This window comes from Panthera leo, chromosome C1 (genome assembly GCF_018350215.1).
Source record: "Panthera leo isolate Ple1 chromosome C1, P.leo_Ple1_pat1.1, whole genome shotgun sequence".
Classification (NCBI taxonomy): domain Eukaryota; kingdom Metazoa; phylum Chordata; class Mammalia; order Carnivora; family Felidae; genus Panthera; species Panthera leo.
The window spans coordinates 15,362,744-15,381,439 of record NC_056686.1 but is presented as its reverse complement, the minus strand read 5'-3'; the positions used below and the strand labels follow the sequence as shown (position 1 = coordinate 15,381,439).

Here is an 18,696-nt window from a genome sequence, read left to right as displayed (position 1 = left end):
TTTATTTATATATGCTAAGAAACTTGGTAGCTCTGCTAATTTCCATGGCCTCAATTCTAAAAGGAATGTTTTTCATGTTCTTTAAATAGAAGTTACTTAAATATGAATTAAAAATAATTTGTCACTTTTACATAGTCTATCTTGAACTCATGTCTTCTTCCAATTAAGTTGTGCAGTAACTATTATGATGAAATGATATATTTGGGGCAAAGCGAATTCTAGATAGCAGCATAGATGCTTTATACATATTTATATAAGTGAAAAGTATCAACGTTTCTGTTAATTTTATGTTCACCAAGCCTGTGATAAGCATCTTTTAGCTTATTTTGCAATATTGTGGGACCTTACAGACTGCCAGTCTTTGTCATATTTGCTCATGTACTTTCATTTAAATATTCTATATGTATTTTATTTGATGTAAGCCTCCTCAAGCCCATGGTGGATAAAGCAAGGAATAAATAAGATAAAATAACGGGAAAACAAACTACCATAGCCAGAGTTGGAAAAAAAAAAAATGAGAGAGAGAAAATAAAAGCCTTGTTGCAGTTTTTATTATTTTATTTTGTTTCGTTTTGTTTTATTTTAGTTTATTTGGTGTGAGAGAGTGTGAGCAGGGGAGGGGCAGAGAGAGAAGGATAGGGAGAGAATCCCAGGCAGGCTCCAGCTCTGTCAGTGCAGAGCCCAACATGGGGCTGTAACTCACAAACCACAAACCCTCAGATCATGACCTGAGCCAAAGTCAAGAGTCTGATCGACTAAGCCATCCAGGTGCCCCTTGTTCCTGTTCTTAAAAGAAAGGTGATACAAATTTGTTTTTTTAATGTATTTATGAATTTACATTTGTACTTGTATTTAAGCCTTTATGTTCATAAATTCATAATAAAATGAAATATTTGCCTTATTAAACTTAATAGTGAGTAACACTGGACGGCTATAATGGAGTAATAAATGACAGCAAGCTGTATCAGCCTTTTCTTCCCTGCTCCACTCTCCAATAATCTTACTAATGACCAGTGAAATAGACAAAGGTAGAAAAAGTTACATCTATATATGTGTTAAACTGTGGGTGTCTGGCTGGCTCAGTTGGTAGAGCAGGTGACTCTTGGGGTTGTGAGTTCAAGCCCCTCGTTGGGTGTAGAGATTACTTAAAAATAAAATTAGGGGCACCCGGGTGGCTCATTTGGTTAAGCATCCGGCTTCGGCTCAGGTCAGATCTCAAGGTTTGCGAGTTCGAGCCCTGCATCGGGGTCTGTGCTGACGATCCTGCTTTCGATTCTGAGTCTTGTCTCTCTCTGCCCCTCCCCCACTCATGCTCTGTCTCTGTCTCTCACAAATGAATAAACATTTGAAAAGTAAAAAATAAAATTAAAAAATCTTAAAAAACAATTACTATGTTTGTAAACCAGATAATATATCTAAGTAAATTAGGTAATCACTTCCTGAGCAACAGATTGCACATGTATTCTGTAGAACCAGGATTATGTTAGATCTCAGACACAGCTGTTACTGGAAATGTGGTTTCTTGGGGTGCCTCGGTAACTCAGTTAAGCATCCAATCCTTAATTTTGGCTCAGGTCATGATCTCATGGTCATGAGGTTGAGCTGGTGTTAGGCTCTTCACTGAGCCTGCTTTTTGTTTGTTTGTTTGTTTGTTTGTTTGTTTGTTTTGAGAGAGTGTGTGTGCAGGTGATGCATTGGGTGCCGGGTGGCGGTGGTGGTAGGGCGAATGAGTCCTTTTTTTTTTAACACTCATTTTTGAGAGATGGGGAGAGACAGGATATGAGTGGGGGAAGGGCAAAGAGAGAGGGAGACACAGGATCTGAAGCAGGCTCCAGGATCTGAGCTGTCAGCACAGAGCCTGATGCAGGGCTCGAACCCACAGACTGCGAGATCGTGACCTGAGCTGAAGTTGAACGCTTAACCTACGGAGCCACCTAGACACCCCAGAGAATGAATCTTAAGCAGACTCCATTTCTAGCACAAAGCCTACACGGTCAGAACCGTGAGATCATGACCAGAGCCAAAATCAAGAGTCAGGCTCTTAACCCACTGATCCACATTGGTGTCCCCCTTATTATTTACCGTTAAGGTCCATGTTAACTTTTCTCTACCTAAATATCTAGGAACCTACTTGAGGGGTCAAAGTGAACCTTGACACTTAAAACCTAAGTCAGAAAAACTTAAATAACTTACTATAGCTGTATATATAGCTGAATAAAACTCAGTATAACTTTACTTTTATCCAGTCTCCTTTCCTTAGCAGTCAGAAAATACTGATTCCCCCCCCCACTTTAAAAAAATTAAAAAACATTTTTTGTGCCTTGTATGTATATGTATGTATAGCTGTAGTGATGCATAACACTAATGGTATCACTTGTTTCATCAATAAAATTTTGTACATTTGACAAACACATTGAGAGTATAGCTGTTTTGTGGAGTGCCCTGCAGCCTCAGAACTCAGATTCTCTTACTAACAAGACTTGTGACTATAAACACATAAAAATGAGAGAGAGAGGAAGCAGGGGAGAGGGGCAGAGAATTTTATTTATTTATTTAAATTGCTTTTTAATGTTTATTCATTTTTGAGAAAGAGACAGCGTGTGAGTGGGGGAGAGGCAGAGAAAGAGACACACACAGAATGTGGAAGGCTCCAGGCTCTGAGCTGTCAGCACAGGGCCCGATGCAGGACTCGAACTCTCAGACTGTGAGATCATGACCTGAGCCGAAGTCAGATGCTTAACCAACTGAGCCACTCATGCACCCCTATTTATTTATTTTTATTTTATTATTTTTTTTACAAGATGCTTTTTTATTTTTTTAACTTATTTGTTTTGAGAGAGAGAGCGAGCGAGCAGGGGAGGGGCAGAGAGAGAGAGACAGAGAGACAGAGAATCCCAAGCAGGTTCCACACTGTTAGTGTATAGCCTGATGAGGAGCGGGCTTGAACTCACAAGCCCTGAGATCATGACCTGAGCTGAAACCAAGAGTCAGTCGCTTAACCAACTCAGCCAGCCAGGTGCCCCGAGAGAGAATTTTAAACAGGCTCCCTGCTCAGCGCGGAGCTGGACTTGGAGCTTGATTCCACGACCCTGGGATTATGACCTGAGTAGAAATCAAGAGTTAGACACACAGCCCTCTGAGCCACCCAGGTACCCCTCACAATTAGTTTTTTTTTAAGTAACCATTATGATAGCTAACATTTATAGAGTTTTACTGTATGCCAGAATAGTTTATTTATTCATATATATTTTTCTAAGTTTGTTTATTTGATAGAGCATGTGTGCACATGAGCGGGAGGGGCAGAGAGGAGAGAGAATCCCAAGCAGGCTCTGCCCTGTCAGTGCAGAGCCCAACCTGGGGCTTTATCCCCTGTCCCTGGGATCACGACCTGAGCCAAAACCCAAGAGTAGGACACTTAACAGACTGAGCCACCCAGAGGCCCCTTCCCCCTTTTTAATGCTGAGGTGGTTTTTATTATAACATTGGCTAAGTATAACAGCCTGTGTGGTCTGGAACTTGATTCTCAGGACTTTCTGGAGGGCCTGTGTTGGTTATCTTTGTCCAGGTGTGTCAGCAGTAAGAGTGTAAAGAGAGTGTTCTGGACTCAATGTTCACTCCCATGAGTAGTGGTGTGGCCCTTGGTACCACTGCATCTGTTGGTTTTCGTCCCACTTCAGTGGCTACAGGTAGGGTCCTTTGCTGATCTATCCTGTGTCTCACCCTCAGGTCTGAGGTCCTTTGCCTCCTTTCTTTCTATTGGGTTTAAAGATTATTTTCATGTTAATGAACTTTGAAAGTTTTGTATCTTTAGGTCAGAGTTTTAGCCCTAATTACATATTCATATATCTAATTTTTGTTATTGTGTCTCCTGACATTTCCAGTAGGCATTTCAGTACTCTTAATTTCCTTTTCATCCCTACTTCAACCTGTTCCTTCCCGGTTTTGGTAAATAGTACCACTGTCTATGTCACTGCTCAAGATAAAGCACCTATAAGCCATTTTTTGTTTATTCTTTTCCTTCACCCGTCTACTTTTATTATTTATTTTAGAGAGAGAGAGTGTGTGAGCAGGGCGGAGAGGCAGAGGGAGAGAATCTTAAGCCAACTCTGCTGTCAGCACGCAACCTAATGCGGGCTCAATCCCAATACCGTGGGATCATGACCTCAGCTGAAATCAAGAGTGGGACATTCAGGGGCGCCTGGGTGGCTCAGTTGGTTAAGCGTCCAGCCTTGGCTCAGGTCATAATTTCATGGTTTATGGGTTTGAGCCTCATGTCAGGCTCTGTGCTGACAGCTCAGAGCCTGGGGCCTGCTTCAGATTGTGTGTCTCCTTCTCTCCCTGCCCCTCCCCTGCCCATTCTCATTCTGTCTCTCTCTCTCTCTCTCTCTCTCTCTCTCTCTCTCTCTCTCTCCACCCCCCTTCCTCCCTCCCTCTCTCTCTCTCAGAAATAAACATTAAAAAAAAAAAGAGTGGGACATTGAATTGACCAAGCCACCTAGGCGCCCCTGCCATGATTCTTTTTAAACCTAAGTTCTAGTAGAATTTCAGAACATCGCAATTATGATCTCATCTTCATATTACATTTTAAAAATGCTCTACCAGTTCAGGTAAATGTCACCTCCTTGAAAATTTTAGAGTTCTACCTATTAACAGCTTGTAGCCAGCAGTGGAATGTCTAGTGAAGGCTGACTTTTGTTGTATGTGAATGACTAGCTCATTCAGTTCTTTTTTGGAGAATGACTTTTAAAATCTGTCAAATGTGTATTCCCTACCAATTATTATCTGGATCCATATCCAGAGGAATCTGGCATATCAGCATATTTTATTTGGTTATTATCTAAGGCCATTTGAGTGATTCAGATGTAGGATACAAATGGAATTGCTAACTGCATTTCATCTTTTTTTTTTTTTTTTTTTTTTTTGAGAAAGAGAGACAGCATGAATAGGGTAGGGACAGAGGAAGAGGGAGAAAGAGAATCTCAAGCAGGCTCTGTGCTGCTAGCACAGAGTCCCATGCTGGGCTCAAGCTCACGAAGCCACGAGATCATGACCTGAGCCGAAACCAAGAGTCTCACGCTTAACCATCTGAGCCACCCCGGCGCTCCTGCCCTTCATCATTCTTTTTTTTTTTTTTTTTTTTTTCAACGTTTTTTATTTATTTTTGGGACAGAGAGAGACAGAGCATGAACGGGGGAGGGGCAGAGAGAGAGGGAGACACAGAATCGGAAACAGGCTCCAGGCTCCGAGCCATCAGCCCAGAGCCTGACGCGGGGCTCGAACTCACGGACCGCGAGATCGTGACCTGGCTGAAGTCGGACGCTTAACCGACTGCGCCACCCAGGCGCCCCTGCCCTTCATCATTCTTAATGAAATTTCTTCAAGGTAGACATTTTTGAAGGAAGAGGTCTACTTTGTTGCCTTCTGCCTTTTCTTTGTCACATGGATTGTTTTAATCTGAATTGTGTGTTAGTATAACACTTAAATATTTGTCTTAGAATTAAAAACTTGAGAACTAAAAACTTTGAAATTTTGAAATTGTGAAATTTGAAATTTGTGAGTATATTCATTTTTCATATGTGTATCTTTTTGTCTCATAGAAAGTTTGTATTTTTGTCTTGAATAGAAGGATTAACAGCATGGTCAGCAGCTATATTCTTTCACAATATTGATCCTTGCCCCCCCACCCTCTATCTAAGCAGCTTATGTTTTTGGTTAAACTTAAATGTGACTGTCGGGAAATCAGTTTCCGAGTTAGTAGAAAACCAGAGCCAGAGCAAGGGCTTTTCTGGCCAAGCACTTTGAAACTAAAGTTTTCAGATTTGTAAAAAAAATACAGTTTAATGGTTCCCTAGTTGTTAACATTCATATAGTGGTTTCTAGAAACAGATTTGCGCAGAAACACAATGGGAAAGAAGGTATAGGCTGTTTGCACTTTGCAATTCCAAAATCAAAAGTGACTGGAAAACTCATTTTTTCTCATAAATTAGTAAAAACTCTGGCCAGAAAGCCAGAAGTTTGAATATTTATATATTTTGCAGTAGAGATAAATGTGTTTCATTAAGGAGTATTGCCCGTAGACCCTGCTGGAAATGTTATATAATGTAACAACTGTATTAACTTTCTATCTTTGGAAAAATTCTGAATTCCAGTAAGGGATTTTGGACCTAAATTAACAGTCCAACATTAAATTGAATTGAAAGAATAAAATGGCTAGTTTTATTTCTCTGCAGTTTCTTTTTATTTATTTATTTATTTATTTATTTTAATGTTTATTTATTTTTGAGAGAGACAGAGACAGAATGTGAGTGGGTTAGGGGCAGAGAGAGAGGGAGACACAGAATCCGAAGCAGGCTCCAGGCTCTGAGCTGTCAGCACAGAGCCAACGTGGGGCTCAAACTCATGAGCTGTGAGATCATGACCTGAGCTGAAGTCAGATGCTCAACGGACTGAGCCACCCAGACACCCCTGTTTCTCTGCAGTTTCAATGGCAAATGATATAGAGCAATGAAGAAAATTTTGGTTTTCGTAGAACATTGGTGTCCTTATACACACACACACACACACACACACACACACACACACATACACACATTTTTTTTATAGACTCCAAAGTTAAAGCAGGGGTAGATTTGTCATAGTGTTTAGGTTTGAGAATACAGTTCCTGTTTTGTTTTTGTCCAGAGTTACTAACCTTGTGATCCCTGAGATTTCTGTATTTGCTGAGTAGAGTCATTCAGGGTTATCATTCTTTGTGGCATATTTTACATGTTTGATGTCTATGAGGTCTACGCTTCACAACTTTAAATTAATTCAGTCTTGTCTGTTTCATCTTTAATTATAACATGCATTAATCTAATCAGCACAGCTTTGTGGGTTTTTTGCCTTCATTTATTTATTTTGATAAGAGAGCGTGTGCATGCACAAGCCGAATAGGAGCAGAGAGAGAGAGGGAATCCCAAGCAGGATGCGCACTACAGTGCAGAGCCCTTCTTGGAGCTTGAACACATGAACCATGAGATCATGACCTGAGCCGAGACCAAGAGTGGGTTACATAACTGACTGAGTCACCCAGGCGTCACCCTTCAGCACAGTTTTATGCTTGGGTTTGAGATGAACTGTTTCTTTGGTATCACCTATGTAAGTAGCAATTAGCTGAGGATACTTTACTGTTAGCCTCTGAGGGTTCCATTATGGAATTTGCTTCCCTTATTGATACACAGTTTTCTATAGCTCTAGTCCTTATCTTTCTTTTTTATTCATTTTTTACAATGTTTATTTACCTTTGAAGGAGAGAGAGAGCATGAGCGGGGTAGGGGCAGAGAGAGAGAGAGGCAACACACACACACACACACACACACACACACACACACACACAAAACCCCATGTGGGCTCCAGGCTCTGAGCTGTCAGCACAGAGCCTGATGTGGAGTTGGGACTCACAAACTGTAAGATCATGACCTGAGCCGAAGTTGGATGCCCAACTGACTGAGCCACCCAGCACCCCTAGTCCTTATCTTTTATGAAGCTTTTCCCAGTGTAGGAAAGGGTTATTTTAAAAAAAAAAATTTTTTTTTACATCTTATTTTTTATTTTTAAATTTTTTTTTTTTTAACGTTTATTTATTTTTGGGACAGAGAGAGACAGAGCATGAATGGGGGAGGGGCAGAAAGAGAGGGAGACACAGAATCGGAAACAGGCTCCAGGCTCTGAGCCATCAGCCCAGAGCCCGACGCGGGGCTCAAACTCACGGACCGCGAGATCGTGACCTGAGCTGAAGTCGGACGCTTAAGCAACTGAGCCACCCAGGCGCCCCTACATCTTATTTTTTAAATTTATCTTTGAGTGAGAGAGAGAGAGAGAGAGAGAGAGAGACAGAGCACAAGTAGGAGAGAGGCACAGAGAGAGGGAGACACAGAATCCTAAGCAGGCTCCAGGCTCTGAGCTGTCAGCACAGAGCCTGACGTGGGGCTTGAACTCACAAACTGTGAGATCATGACCTGAGCCAAAGTCGGAAACTCAATTGATTGAGACACCCAGGCGTCCCGGAAAGGGTTATTTTAAATAAAACGTTATTGTGGTAAAATATGCATATCGTAAAATTGACTCATTCAAAGTGTACAATGCCCTGGTTTTTAGTGCATTTACGGATGTGTGCAGCCATTTCCACAGTCAATTCTAGAACATTTTTATCTCCTTAGAAAGGAACCCCATTCCTCTTAGCTATCAGCTCCCTCCCTCTTCATTTTCTCTACTCCTAAGCAACTACTAGTCTTTCTGTCTTTATAGCCTATTTTGAACGTTTCATAAAAATTGAATCCTGTAATATGTGGTCTTCTGTGACTTTCACTTAGCATGTTTTCAAGATTCATCCATGTTGTGGCATGTATTAGTACTTCGTTTCTTTTTTTGCCAAATATTTTTTTTTATGCTTTCCATTCATCAGTTGATGCACAGTTGAGGTCTTTCTACCTTTATTATTAGGAATAATAGTGCATGTAAATAAATATTAATGTGCAAGTTTTTGCAAGGATATGTGTTTACATTTCTCATGGGTATATACCCAAGAGTGAAATTGCTGGGTCATATGATAACTCAGTGTTTAAACTTTTGAGGAACTGTCACAGACCGTTTTTCAGAGTGGCTTCACAAATTCACATTTCCACCAGGAGTATATGAGGGTTCTCTGTCCTCTCACTGACTCTGGCGTTTTGATTATAGCCATCCTTCCTGGTAGGTATGAAGTAGTATCTCATTGCAGCTTTGATTTGTGGTTCCCAGTTGACTAATTATATTGACCATCTTTTCATGTGCTTTTTGCCCATTTGTAGATCTTCTTTGGAGAAATGTCTTTTCAGATCCTTTCTCCACTTGAAATAATGGGTTATTTGCGTTTTTATTTTTGAATTGTAAGAGTTCTTTATATATCCTAGATAGAAATCTCTTATCAGACATAAGAGTTGCAAATATTTTTTCCTATTCTATGTGTTGTCTTTCCATTTTCTTGGTAGTGTCTTTTGATGTACAGTACTGTTTAATTTTGTTGAAGTATGATTTATTCTTTTGTTGTTGATTTTGGTGCTCCTGTATCTAATAATCCATTGCCAATTCCATGTTTACTTCTGAAAATTTCTAGTTATAGCCTTTACATTTAAGTCTTTGATCTACTTTGAGTTAATTTTTGTCAAGTAAGCAATCCACCATCATTCCTTTGCATGTCTATTCAGTTGTCCGAGCAAGAGGGCGTTATTTTTTATATTAGCTTTCTATAACTAATTAGTCAGTTTCTATATGCAGCACATCTCAAACACTTCAAATAATATAATTTTGGACTCTTAAAATATTTTTTTGAAACATTCTGAATTAATCTGGACAATTTTCTGTGTGATAAACAGTGACATGGGATTGCTTCTTATAATTACATTTATGTAGACAGTGTGTTTTTCCAGTTTTGGCTAGTGCATCTCCTTTATAAAGGTAGGTTAAATTTTGTTTTTTTAGGGTTTATTTTCAAGATATGCTAGTTTATTTAAATTGCATTTCTTTAATTTTTAAAGAGTATATCCCTTAATGGGATATTTATATTAATATTAAATGGAATTTATATTCAATATTAATATATTTAATGTTAATTAATTAAATGGAAATAATACCAAATGGAATGTAGCTATTTCCAAAGCAATTGTATGTGAAAAGAGTGTAGTATAGAAATTCTGCCCTTATCCTTTTATGTTATACATGTTCTCTTCCTTTATTGTTATCAAAACTCTATTTGAAGAAGGAGGGATGCCTGGCATGTCAGTAGAGCATGCAACTCTTGATCTCGGGTTGTAGGTTTGAGACCCACGCTGGGTGTAGAGATTACTTGAAAATAAAATCCCAACAAAAAAAGAGAAAGTGGAGAAAGGTGTAAATTGACTGATATTACCATATTGCCATAAAGCTTAAATAAGAAATAATGTAGAAAAAGATCTTTTTCATTTGTTTGTTTTTATCTCCTGAAATCGGTTTCCTGTGTCTTCTCTAAAGTAATTTGTGCAATGGGATTTGTACCCTTGCTTTCACTTTCAGTGAGGCAATAATAACTTGAGGTTGTAACTATAAATATTGCTTATGGTGAGCATTGATTTGGGAGAGTAGCTTTTCTTAAAAAAAAAAAAAAAAAGTTTTGTTTTTTTTTTAAACACTTATTGATTATTGAGAGACAGAGAGAGACACAGAGCATGAGCAAAGGAGGGGCAGAGAGAGAGGGAGACACAGAATCCGAAGCAGGCTCCAGGCTCTGAGCTGTCAGCACAGAGCCCAACGTGGGGGTCAAATCCAAGAACCATGACATCATGACCTGAGCCGAAGTCGGGCGCTTAACCGAGGGAGCCACCCAGGCACCCCTGTGTTTATTTATTTTTGAGAGAGAGAGAGCAAGCAGGGGAGGGGCAGAGAGAGGGGATCAGAGGATCCAAAGCAGGCTTGGTGCTGACAGCACAGAGCCCGACGTGTGGGTCGAATTCACAAGCTATGAGATCATGACCTGAGCAGAAGTCGGATGCTTAACCGACTGAGCCACACAGGCGCCCCTAGCTTTTCTTATAATGGATTGGGGTAAAGTTTAGGAACATTCAGCTGTGAGTTGTAAATGGAACATTAGTGTTTTAGCATACTGGAGGAAGATTTCTGTTGATTTTCATTAATTATTTTCTAATTTCTCAAGATAAAACCTTTTGAGGAGATAGTGACTAGAGGTCAAACTCAGGGTCAGATACAATTGCCATTGAGCAAGAAACTTCATCCTAATGAGAGTTCATCATTCATGAAATTTCAGTACACATCTGTAAGTTTAAAAAAAATTTTTTTAAAATATTTATTTATTTCTGAGACAGAGCATGAGTGGGGGAGGGGCATCGAGAGAGGGAGACACAGAATCTGAAGCAGGCTCCAGGCTCTGAGCGGTCAGCACACAGCCCGACTCGGGGCTCAAACTCAAAACCGTGAGATCAAGTCCTGAGCCGATGTCGGTCGCTCAACCGGCTGAGCCACCCAGGCACCCCCAGTACACATCTGTAAATTAAAAAATTACTGGTCCCTTCTTTCTTTCCTGACATAAGCAGGAAACATTCAGATCATTATATAATCTCACTGATCTTTGGATTTCTTTGACAAAATCTTGTGTTTGAAAAATTTGTATCTGCCTAATTGACATTTAATGTGGAGCGTATGTAGTGAGTTCTTTAATAATCAGTTTAGAGTGTGTTGTGCTTTAATACTCTTAAGTCTTCAAATTTTATTTATTTCTTACATTTTTTATTAGAAAATGAACGTGCGGAATTAAAAAAATATTTTCCATTTGTATTTCTATTTAGAATCTTAATTCAGTTATTATATACCATCCTTCTGGTCTTGCTAATGATTTTGCTTATATTTCCTAATGGTATAATCCATAGTAGTTTGAACTGCAGAAATGTCAAGTGAGTATGCCTACTGTGTTTTAGTGTTGAGATTTAAAAAATAAAAAAACAACATATTCTGAAGCACTGCACATGCATATTATCACTGTTCATTAGTTGAATTTGAATTTTAAGTGGTACTCTGAGAAGCCTTTTTTTTTTTTTTTTTTGCTACCTTGAGCTCAAAAGTAAATAAGTAAATATCCAGTGATGTATGCTGGAGATACAGTACTTGGTGAAAGCTGGTAATAAGCTTAATTACAGGCAGAATTAGGAGGAAGTATGTTGTTGTGAAAGAGCTTTACATGCACGTCATTTCTTCGAATTAACTTATTTATGGAGAAAATGCCTAGTGCCTATTTCAGTCTGGTTTATTTAGGCTGTTTTTAGTGGAAAGAGGGGCTAAATAACTTACTTGCAAAGAAGCAAAAATATAGGAAGTTAAATTAAAAAAAATGTTTAATGCTTATTTTTGAGAGAGAGAGCTACAGAGCATGAACAGGGGAGGAGCAGAGAGAGAGGGAGACACAGAATCAGAAGCGGGCTCCAGGCTCTGAGCTGTCAGCACTGAGCTGGACGCAGGGCTTGAACCCAAGAACCACGAGATAGTGACCTGAGCCGAAGTTGGACACTTAACCAACTGAGCCACCCAGGCGCACCCCACAAGTTAAACTTTTTATTGAGATATAACTCACATGCCATAAAATTCACACTTTTTAAAGTGTACAATTTAGTGGTTTTTAGCATATTTATGAAGATATGTGATAGGAAAAAAATGCTCTGTAAAATAAGCTGACTTTGATACATTAATTGCCAAGTCTGTATTAATAAGTGTACATTTGCCATTGGGCAGATGATTCAGTTTAGGCCAAGAATTTGGGACTTTCTAGAAATTTTGGGGTGACACTCCATTGACTCTTCTATGAGACGAACTGTTCATTTAGTTTTGTCATATAGATAGGGGCAACCATAGTTTGACCAGGTTGTGGTCATTATTCTGTTCGTGACATATTGATATAATAGGAAGAGAGTGGTTTTTAGAATTCAGGAAGACTTGATCTGGCCTGAGTACCTAGCCTTATTAACTGGGGCAGGTTTCTTCTTGCTGATTCTGTTTATAAGAGGTATTTTGGAATGGTTCGGTGAAGACAACGTAGTTGGTTAGGCTTGCAGCCTGTTTTAGATTCAGATCTCCTGACTTGTATTTTCAGTTTTTGTTTTTATAGAATTATGTTTTTGTTTTAAAATTAAGAATTTTTACTTCAGCATTCTTTTAAGAAACAATTTATCAACCTGTAGTATTCTGTTGGTGGTTTACAGAGAGTGAAATAAACAAAATAAACATTATTTGTGGCCCAGAAGAATGTTTGTTAGTGGGACTCTTGGCCAAGTATATGATTGCCTCTTTACAAATCTCATAATTGTATTGTTAGGCAATAAAATAACTAATAGAAATCAGGAACCCCTAACCTTCCTTTGTAAGGTTTAAATGGCATGTCTCAGCTTTTGGGGGCATAGTACTAATAACTCTCATTTGAGATTATTCTCATGTGGTGAGAATTAGCCTTAGCTAGAAGAAGCAAAAGTCGTTGGCTTTGCAGAAGAAGGAATGGCCTCATATTTTCCACCATTCATGTGACCGCGGTGCAGAACTATAATTCAAAGAAAGTTTTATTCCAGCCAAGGGTAATCTTCTTTCTGAAAGAATCGACAAGCTCATAATGAAGGACTATTGTCCCGGACCTTATTATTAGCCTTATGCTTTCTACATTGCAAACATATATAAAGTTTTAAAGAAGCAGCTCCTGTATGAAATGTTTTAGTTTTGTTATTTCTTGCAGTAGTTTAAATCAGTTTCTTATGTGTAGGGGATGAACTGTGTGGTCTGAGGTGGTTAGTTTAAAGAATTGTCTAGAGACTGGTACAGTGTTACTGATTTTGAGTGGCTAAACCATGGATGGTTTTTGCTTTATTTTCCCTCTCCCACCTCAACAAACTGTTGCTACTTACATATAAAGAATTGAACTTTTAATGATTCAGATTTCTGTAACTTGTGGTCATTCATATAAAATTATTAATCGTAGCTGGCATTTTGTCTTCTAAAATGTTTCATTGAATTAGAAAGGAAAATGATAGGAGAAATTTGAAGTACTTGTTAGGTTTAGGGAGGCATTCTGTTTCATTTTGGGTTTATTATATTTTTAGTCCTCTTAAATAGTACATTTAAATGATTCAAAAATTTTATTATGGAAACATTCAATACACTTATGTAATCCCACTGTGTGGAGAGAATTGCTGTTAATCTTTTGGTTGCTGTTCTTTTTTGTTGTTGTTGTTGACATTCTTAGAGAGGTGAAATATCATCTCTCATCACCAGGTGGAAGGAGCTCACATCATTTACTTTTGAAGCTGAGTAAAATGATAGTCTTTTGTCTTTTAACAATATCCTGGCCACATGCTGGAATATTTTAATTGTTATGCTGGAGAGCCATTGTGGGTTTGTTTTTTGTTTTTTTGTTTTTTTTTTTTAATGAGTTGGTTGGGAAATATGGAGAAGGGAAAGAAGCAACTAAAATAGAAAAACCAGGAAACAATTATATTAGTCATTCCTGTGCAGTTAGCAGAAGAGACTGTCTTTTTCAGTAATTTACATGTATCTTTCTGGCTGTCCTGCTCATACTTCCTTAGTCTTTTTCTCTAGAAAGTAAAGGTGGTAGATTCTCATCATGGACCTAAAGTGTGGAGGCTTGTTTGTTTTGAGTTGCCATGGAACGTTTATCATGGGAATCACTTGGAGAGATTGATCTGATTACATGAAGAAATTTGAAATATTTGTTTTCCGTTTTTGTGGAGAAGTAAATGAGTAGCCTTAGTAATTACGTGACAAAACTTGGGTCATGGACAGAATCTTAGGATGGTAATTTTTTGCTAATGCTACAGCAAGGCATTTTTGAGTTCTCTTATCCTTAACTCACTCTTCTAGAATTCCTAGAGGACCTGCACAGCAGCCTCTCGAGGATCGACTCTTCACTCCCGCTGTCCCAGCAGTGTATAGCACGGTGAGTACCTCATGGTTGCTGGTCGTATTGGGTAACTTCTTGCACATAAGCGTTTGATGTCACAACAGTGTTGGTTTGAATGACATGTGAAAGGTTTTTGGCAAAAATTAAATGAAAATCCTGAACTGAAATAGGTGTGTATAATATAAGAAGGGTGACTAGGTCTTTCCCCCCATCATCTTAATTTAATAAGTGAATATGAAACAAGCATTGTCTTAAGATAGATTGGCTCATACACCTGTCACCTTTTTTTCTATTTTTTCATCTTTCCATAAATCTACCTCTGTCCTTGTCTTGTGATTCTTTTAGGATATTGAGTTTTAATTTTCTTTTTGGATATTTAAAGTGTTGGTTTGTTTTGTTTTTTAATGTTTATTTATTTATTTATTTATTTTTCTTTTTTTTTTTTTTTTTTTTTTTTTTTTATTTATTTTTGGGACAGAGAGAGACAGAGCATGAACGGGGGAGGGGCAGAGAGAAAGGGAGACATAGAATCGGAAACAGGCTCCAGGCTCCGAGCCATCAGCCCAGAGCCTGACGCGGGGCTCGAACTCACTGACCGCGAGATCGTGACCTGGCTGAAGTCGGACGCTTAACCGACTGCGCCACCCAGGCGCCCCAATGTTTATTTATTTTTGAGAGAGACAGAGACAGAGTGTGAGAGGGGCAGGGGCAGAGAGAAAGGGACACGGAATCCGGAGCAGGCTCCAGGCTCTGAGCAAGCTGTCAGCACAGAGCCTGATGCGGGGCTTGAACCCACAAACTGCGAGATCATGACCTGAACCGAAGTTGGTCGCTCAACCTACTGAGCCACCCAGGCGCCCCTCTTTTTGGATATTTAAAAAAAAATTTTTTTATTTTACTTTTTTTAATTTCAAAAGTTTTTCTTTTTCCCTTTGATTACATAACAAAATTCAAAAAGTTTAGAAATGAGAACATTGGTTGTTTTTTTTTTTTTAATTTTTTTTTTTAACGTTTATTTATTTTTGAGACAGAGAGAGACAGAGCATGACCGGGGGAGGGTCAGAGAGAGAGGGAGACACAGAATCTGAAACAGGCTCCAGGCTCTGAGCTGCCAGCACAGAGCCCGACGCGGGGCTCGAACTCACGGACCGCGAGATCATGACCTGAGCCGAAGTCGGACGCTTAACCGACTGAGCCACCCAGGCGCCCCTGAGAACATTGGTTTTAATCCAGGAAATTTAATTTTTTACATTTAATTTTGAGAGAGTTGGGGTGGAGCAGAGAGAGCGAGACAGAAGATTCAAAGCGGACTCTGCACAGACAGCAGACAGCCCGAAGCAGGGTTCGAACTCGCAAACCTTGAGACCAGGACCTGAGTTGAAGTCGATGTTTAATGGACTGAGCCACCCAGGCGCCCCTAGGAAGTTAAACTTTTTATGTTAAATGATTGATTCAAATTCATAAATGGAGGGAAATTTAAAAGTTAGAGGATGAAGGTAATAAAATTAGAAGCGGATTTCAGGTGTCTTAAAGTGAGCCTAAGGGAATTTAGGGAAAACTGAGCAATCAGACCTAGCTTTTAAACATTTCAGTTCATCATACCATTTATTCCTTACCATATCGATAAGGTGCTTTAAAAGAAATTCACAGAGTGGGGCACCTGGGCGGCAACGTCGGTTAAGTGTCTCATGTCAACTCAGGTTATGATCTCATGGTTTGTGAGTTCGAGCCCTGCATCAGTCGCTGCACTGACAGTGAGGAGTCTGCCTGGGACTCTCTCTCCCTCTCTCTTCCGTTTTCCCAGTTGGGTGTGTGCGCGCGTGGTCTCTCTCTCTCTCTCTCTCTCACTCTCACTCTCACTCTCAAGATAATAAACTTAGAAAAACCTCACAGAGTAGTGAGAAAGAGGAGTAAATAAATAATTGTAATCTAAAGTGGCATGATAAAGCAATGATTCTTATCCTTTTGGGTTATGAATTACTTTTACAATCTTGAGTGTAGTCACAGTGCTTTCTTCTCAAAAAACAGCATATACCCAGTATCTACATATAATTTCAAAATTTCACAAAGATTATTAGGCCATTCATCGGCCCAAGGTTAAGAACCTTTTTTTTCTTTTAATTTTTTTAATGTATGTTTATTTTTGAGAGAAAGACAGAGTGTGAGCAGGCCAGGGGCAGAGAGAGGGGGAGACACAGAACCCAATCAGGCTCCAGGCCCTGAACTGTCGGCACAGAGCCTGATGGGGGACTCAAACCCACAAACCATGAGATCATGACCTGAACCGAAGTCGGATGCTGAACCCACTGAGCCACCCAGGCGCCCCAAGAACCTTTGATAAGAGAGAAAAAGATACTATATATGGGAAAGGAAGAAGTCACTTCACTGAGGAAGTGGCACTAAGCTGGAAGGTATAGGATTTCTCTAGGCAGAGTAGGGGAGCAAAAAACCTTCTAGGAAGTTAAAATTCAGAGGCATTCTTAATGGAACGGCCAGTAGTCAGCTTAGTGTGGCATATGTGCTAGGCTTTGTAGCAGAAGTAGAGATGCGATAGATGGGTTTGGGAGGTTTGAAGATTGTCCTAAATAGTTAGAACTCTATTGTGCATGAATGGGTAGGATGGTTTCCCTGAAATAAATCTCAGTTTATTCCTAGTGTAGATCAGTTAACACTTGTAAATTACTTTTTGAACCCCTTGACTCTTAAAATGGACTCAGTTCGTATAACAAATTGCTTGATCTTCTTAGTAATTGAGAAACTTCAATTTACATGGAAAAATAACCTTTAGAGGGACACCTGAGTGGCTCATTGGGTTAAGCATCAGTCTTGGTTTCTGCTCAGGTCAAGATCTTGTGGTTCATGAGCTCGAGCCCCGAGTCAGAATCCTCTCCTCTCTTTCTCTTTCTCTCTCTCCACTCCCCTGCTTGTACTTGTTTTCTTGCTTTCTCTCTGTCCCTCAAAATAAATAAATGAAAGAAAGAAAAATAACCTTCCAAGTTTTTTTCTAGCATAAACTTTCTATAGACCAGAGGGTTTTGTTTGTTTTGTTAGTCCTGAGCATAAAGGCAGCTTTGCCATTCAGTTATTTTTCACAGTTAAGATAGGTAAAAGAAGAAAATGAAAATTTTTAGTAATGTTAAGTGATTTCTAGAGGCATCTACTATAACCATTTTTTTTTATATAGTTTCCTTTGTCTTTTTTTTCTGTGTTGTAGGCTCTGTATAAGATACTTTATTGTATTTTGTCAGTTTATATTATAATGTTAGCATTTCCTTTGCTATTTGAAACATGTCTTAAATAATAAATGGCTTTCTCTTGTTTTGTTTTTTTTTTTTTAACAAGAATGTAGTATTCAGTCAACATTTGACAAATATATCTCAAGCTTTTAATGTGTGTCAGGTACTGTGTAGGTGTTGGGAATGTAGTAGTGAGTAAACCAAACCCTCCGTACTCATAGAGTCTGTACCTTTCCATGGGATAGAAGGAAAGTAAACAACTATATGCACAATATAGTTTTGGGTAGTAATAAGAGCCTTGATGAAAATGAGGCATGATAAAGGGATAGAGAATGATTGGACTCCGATTTTCCTTGGGCTCTCAGGGGAAGCTCTATCTAAATAAGGCATATAAATAGAGAGGTAAGAAGTGAGGGAGTGAGTCTTGCAGATTTCTAGGGAAAGTACATTTCTGGTAGAAAGAACTGCAGTGCAAAGGTCCAGGGAGGGGTGCCTGGGTGGTTCAGTTGGTTGAGTGTCTCTTGTTTCTGCTCAGGTCATGATCCCAGGGTCATTGGATTGAGTCCCGAGTCTGCAGAGAGTCTGCTTAAGATTCTGTCTCTCTCTCCTCCCTTCTTTCTCCCTCTGCCCCCTCTCCTGCTCACTCTCTCTAAAATAAACAAAAATAAATGATAAAAAGAATAAAAATCAAAGGCCCAGAGATAGCAAGGTGCTTCGTGTGATCTTAGGATTGTAGGGAAACTAGTGTGGAGTAGAGAGGGTGGCAACAGAATTCAGAGAAGCGTGTGGAGTATCCGATTAGATGGGGCATTGTTTAGCATGGTAAGAATTTGGATTATTATAATCTAAATGTAATTCAAAGCCATTAGAAACTTAAGAGCAGGAGATCTGAATTTCCTTTTAAAGGGTGACTGTAGCTATTGTGTAGATAGCAGACTGTGACTAGGGCAGGTGGCTGTGTTGGTGAAGTGGAAACAAGATGAGTTAAGTGATTGTTCA

The 18,696-nt window shown here is 39.2% G+C and overlaps 1 protein-coding gene across 16 annotated transcripts in view; it reads left to right on the top strand.

The window, feature by feature from the left end:
• EIF4G3 (eukaryotic translation initiation factor 4 gamma 3) overlaps positions 1-18,696 on the top strand; it is a 313,590-nt gene that overhangs the window by 66,567 nt on the left and 228,327 nt on the right. For all 16 annotated transcript variants that reach the window (XR_006206249.1, XM_042952623.1, XM_042952618.1 and 13 more), the window contains one exon: positions 14,422-14,497. Coding sequence is in view for 13 of the 16 variants with exons in the window: in XM_042952607.1 (XP_042808541.1) it covers positions 14,422-14,497 (76 nt within the window). In the remaining 3 variants the exon portion in view is untranslated. The remainder of the gene's footprint in view (positions 1-14,421; positions 14,498-18,696) is intronic.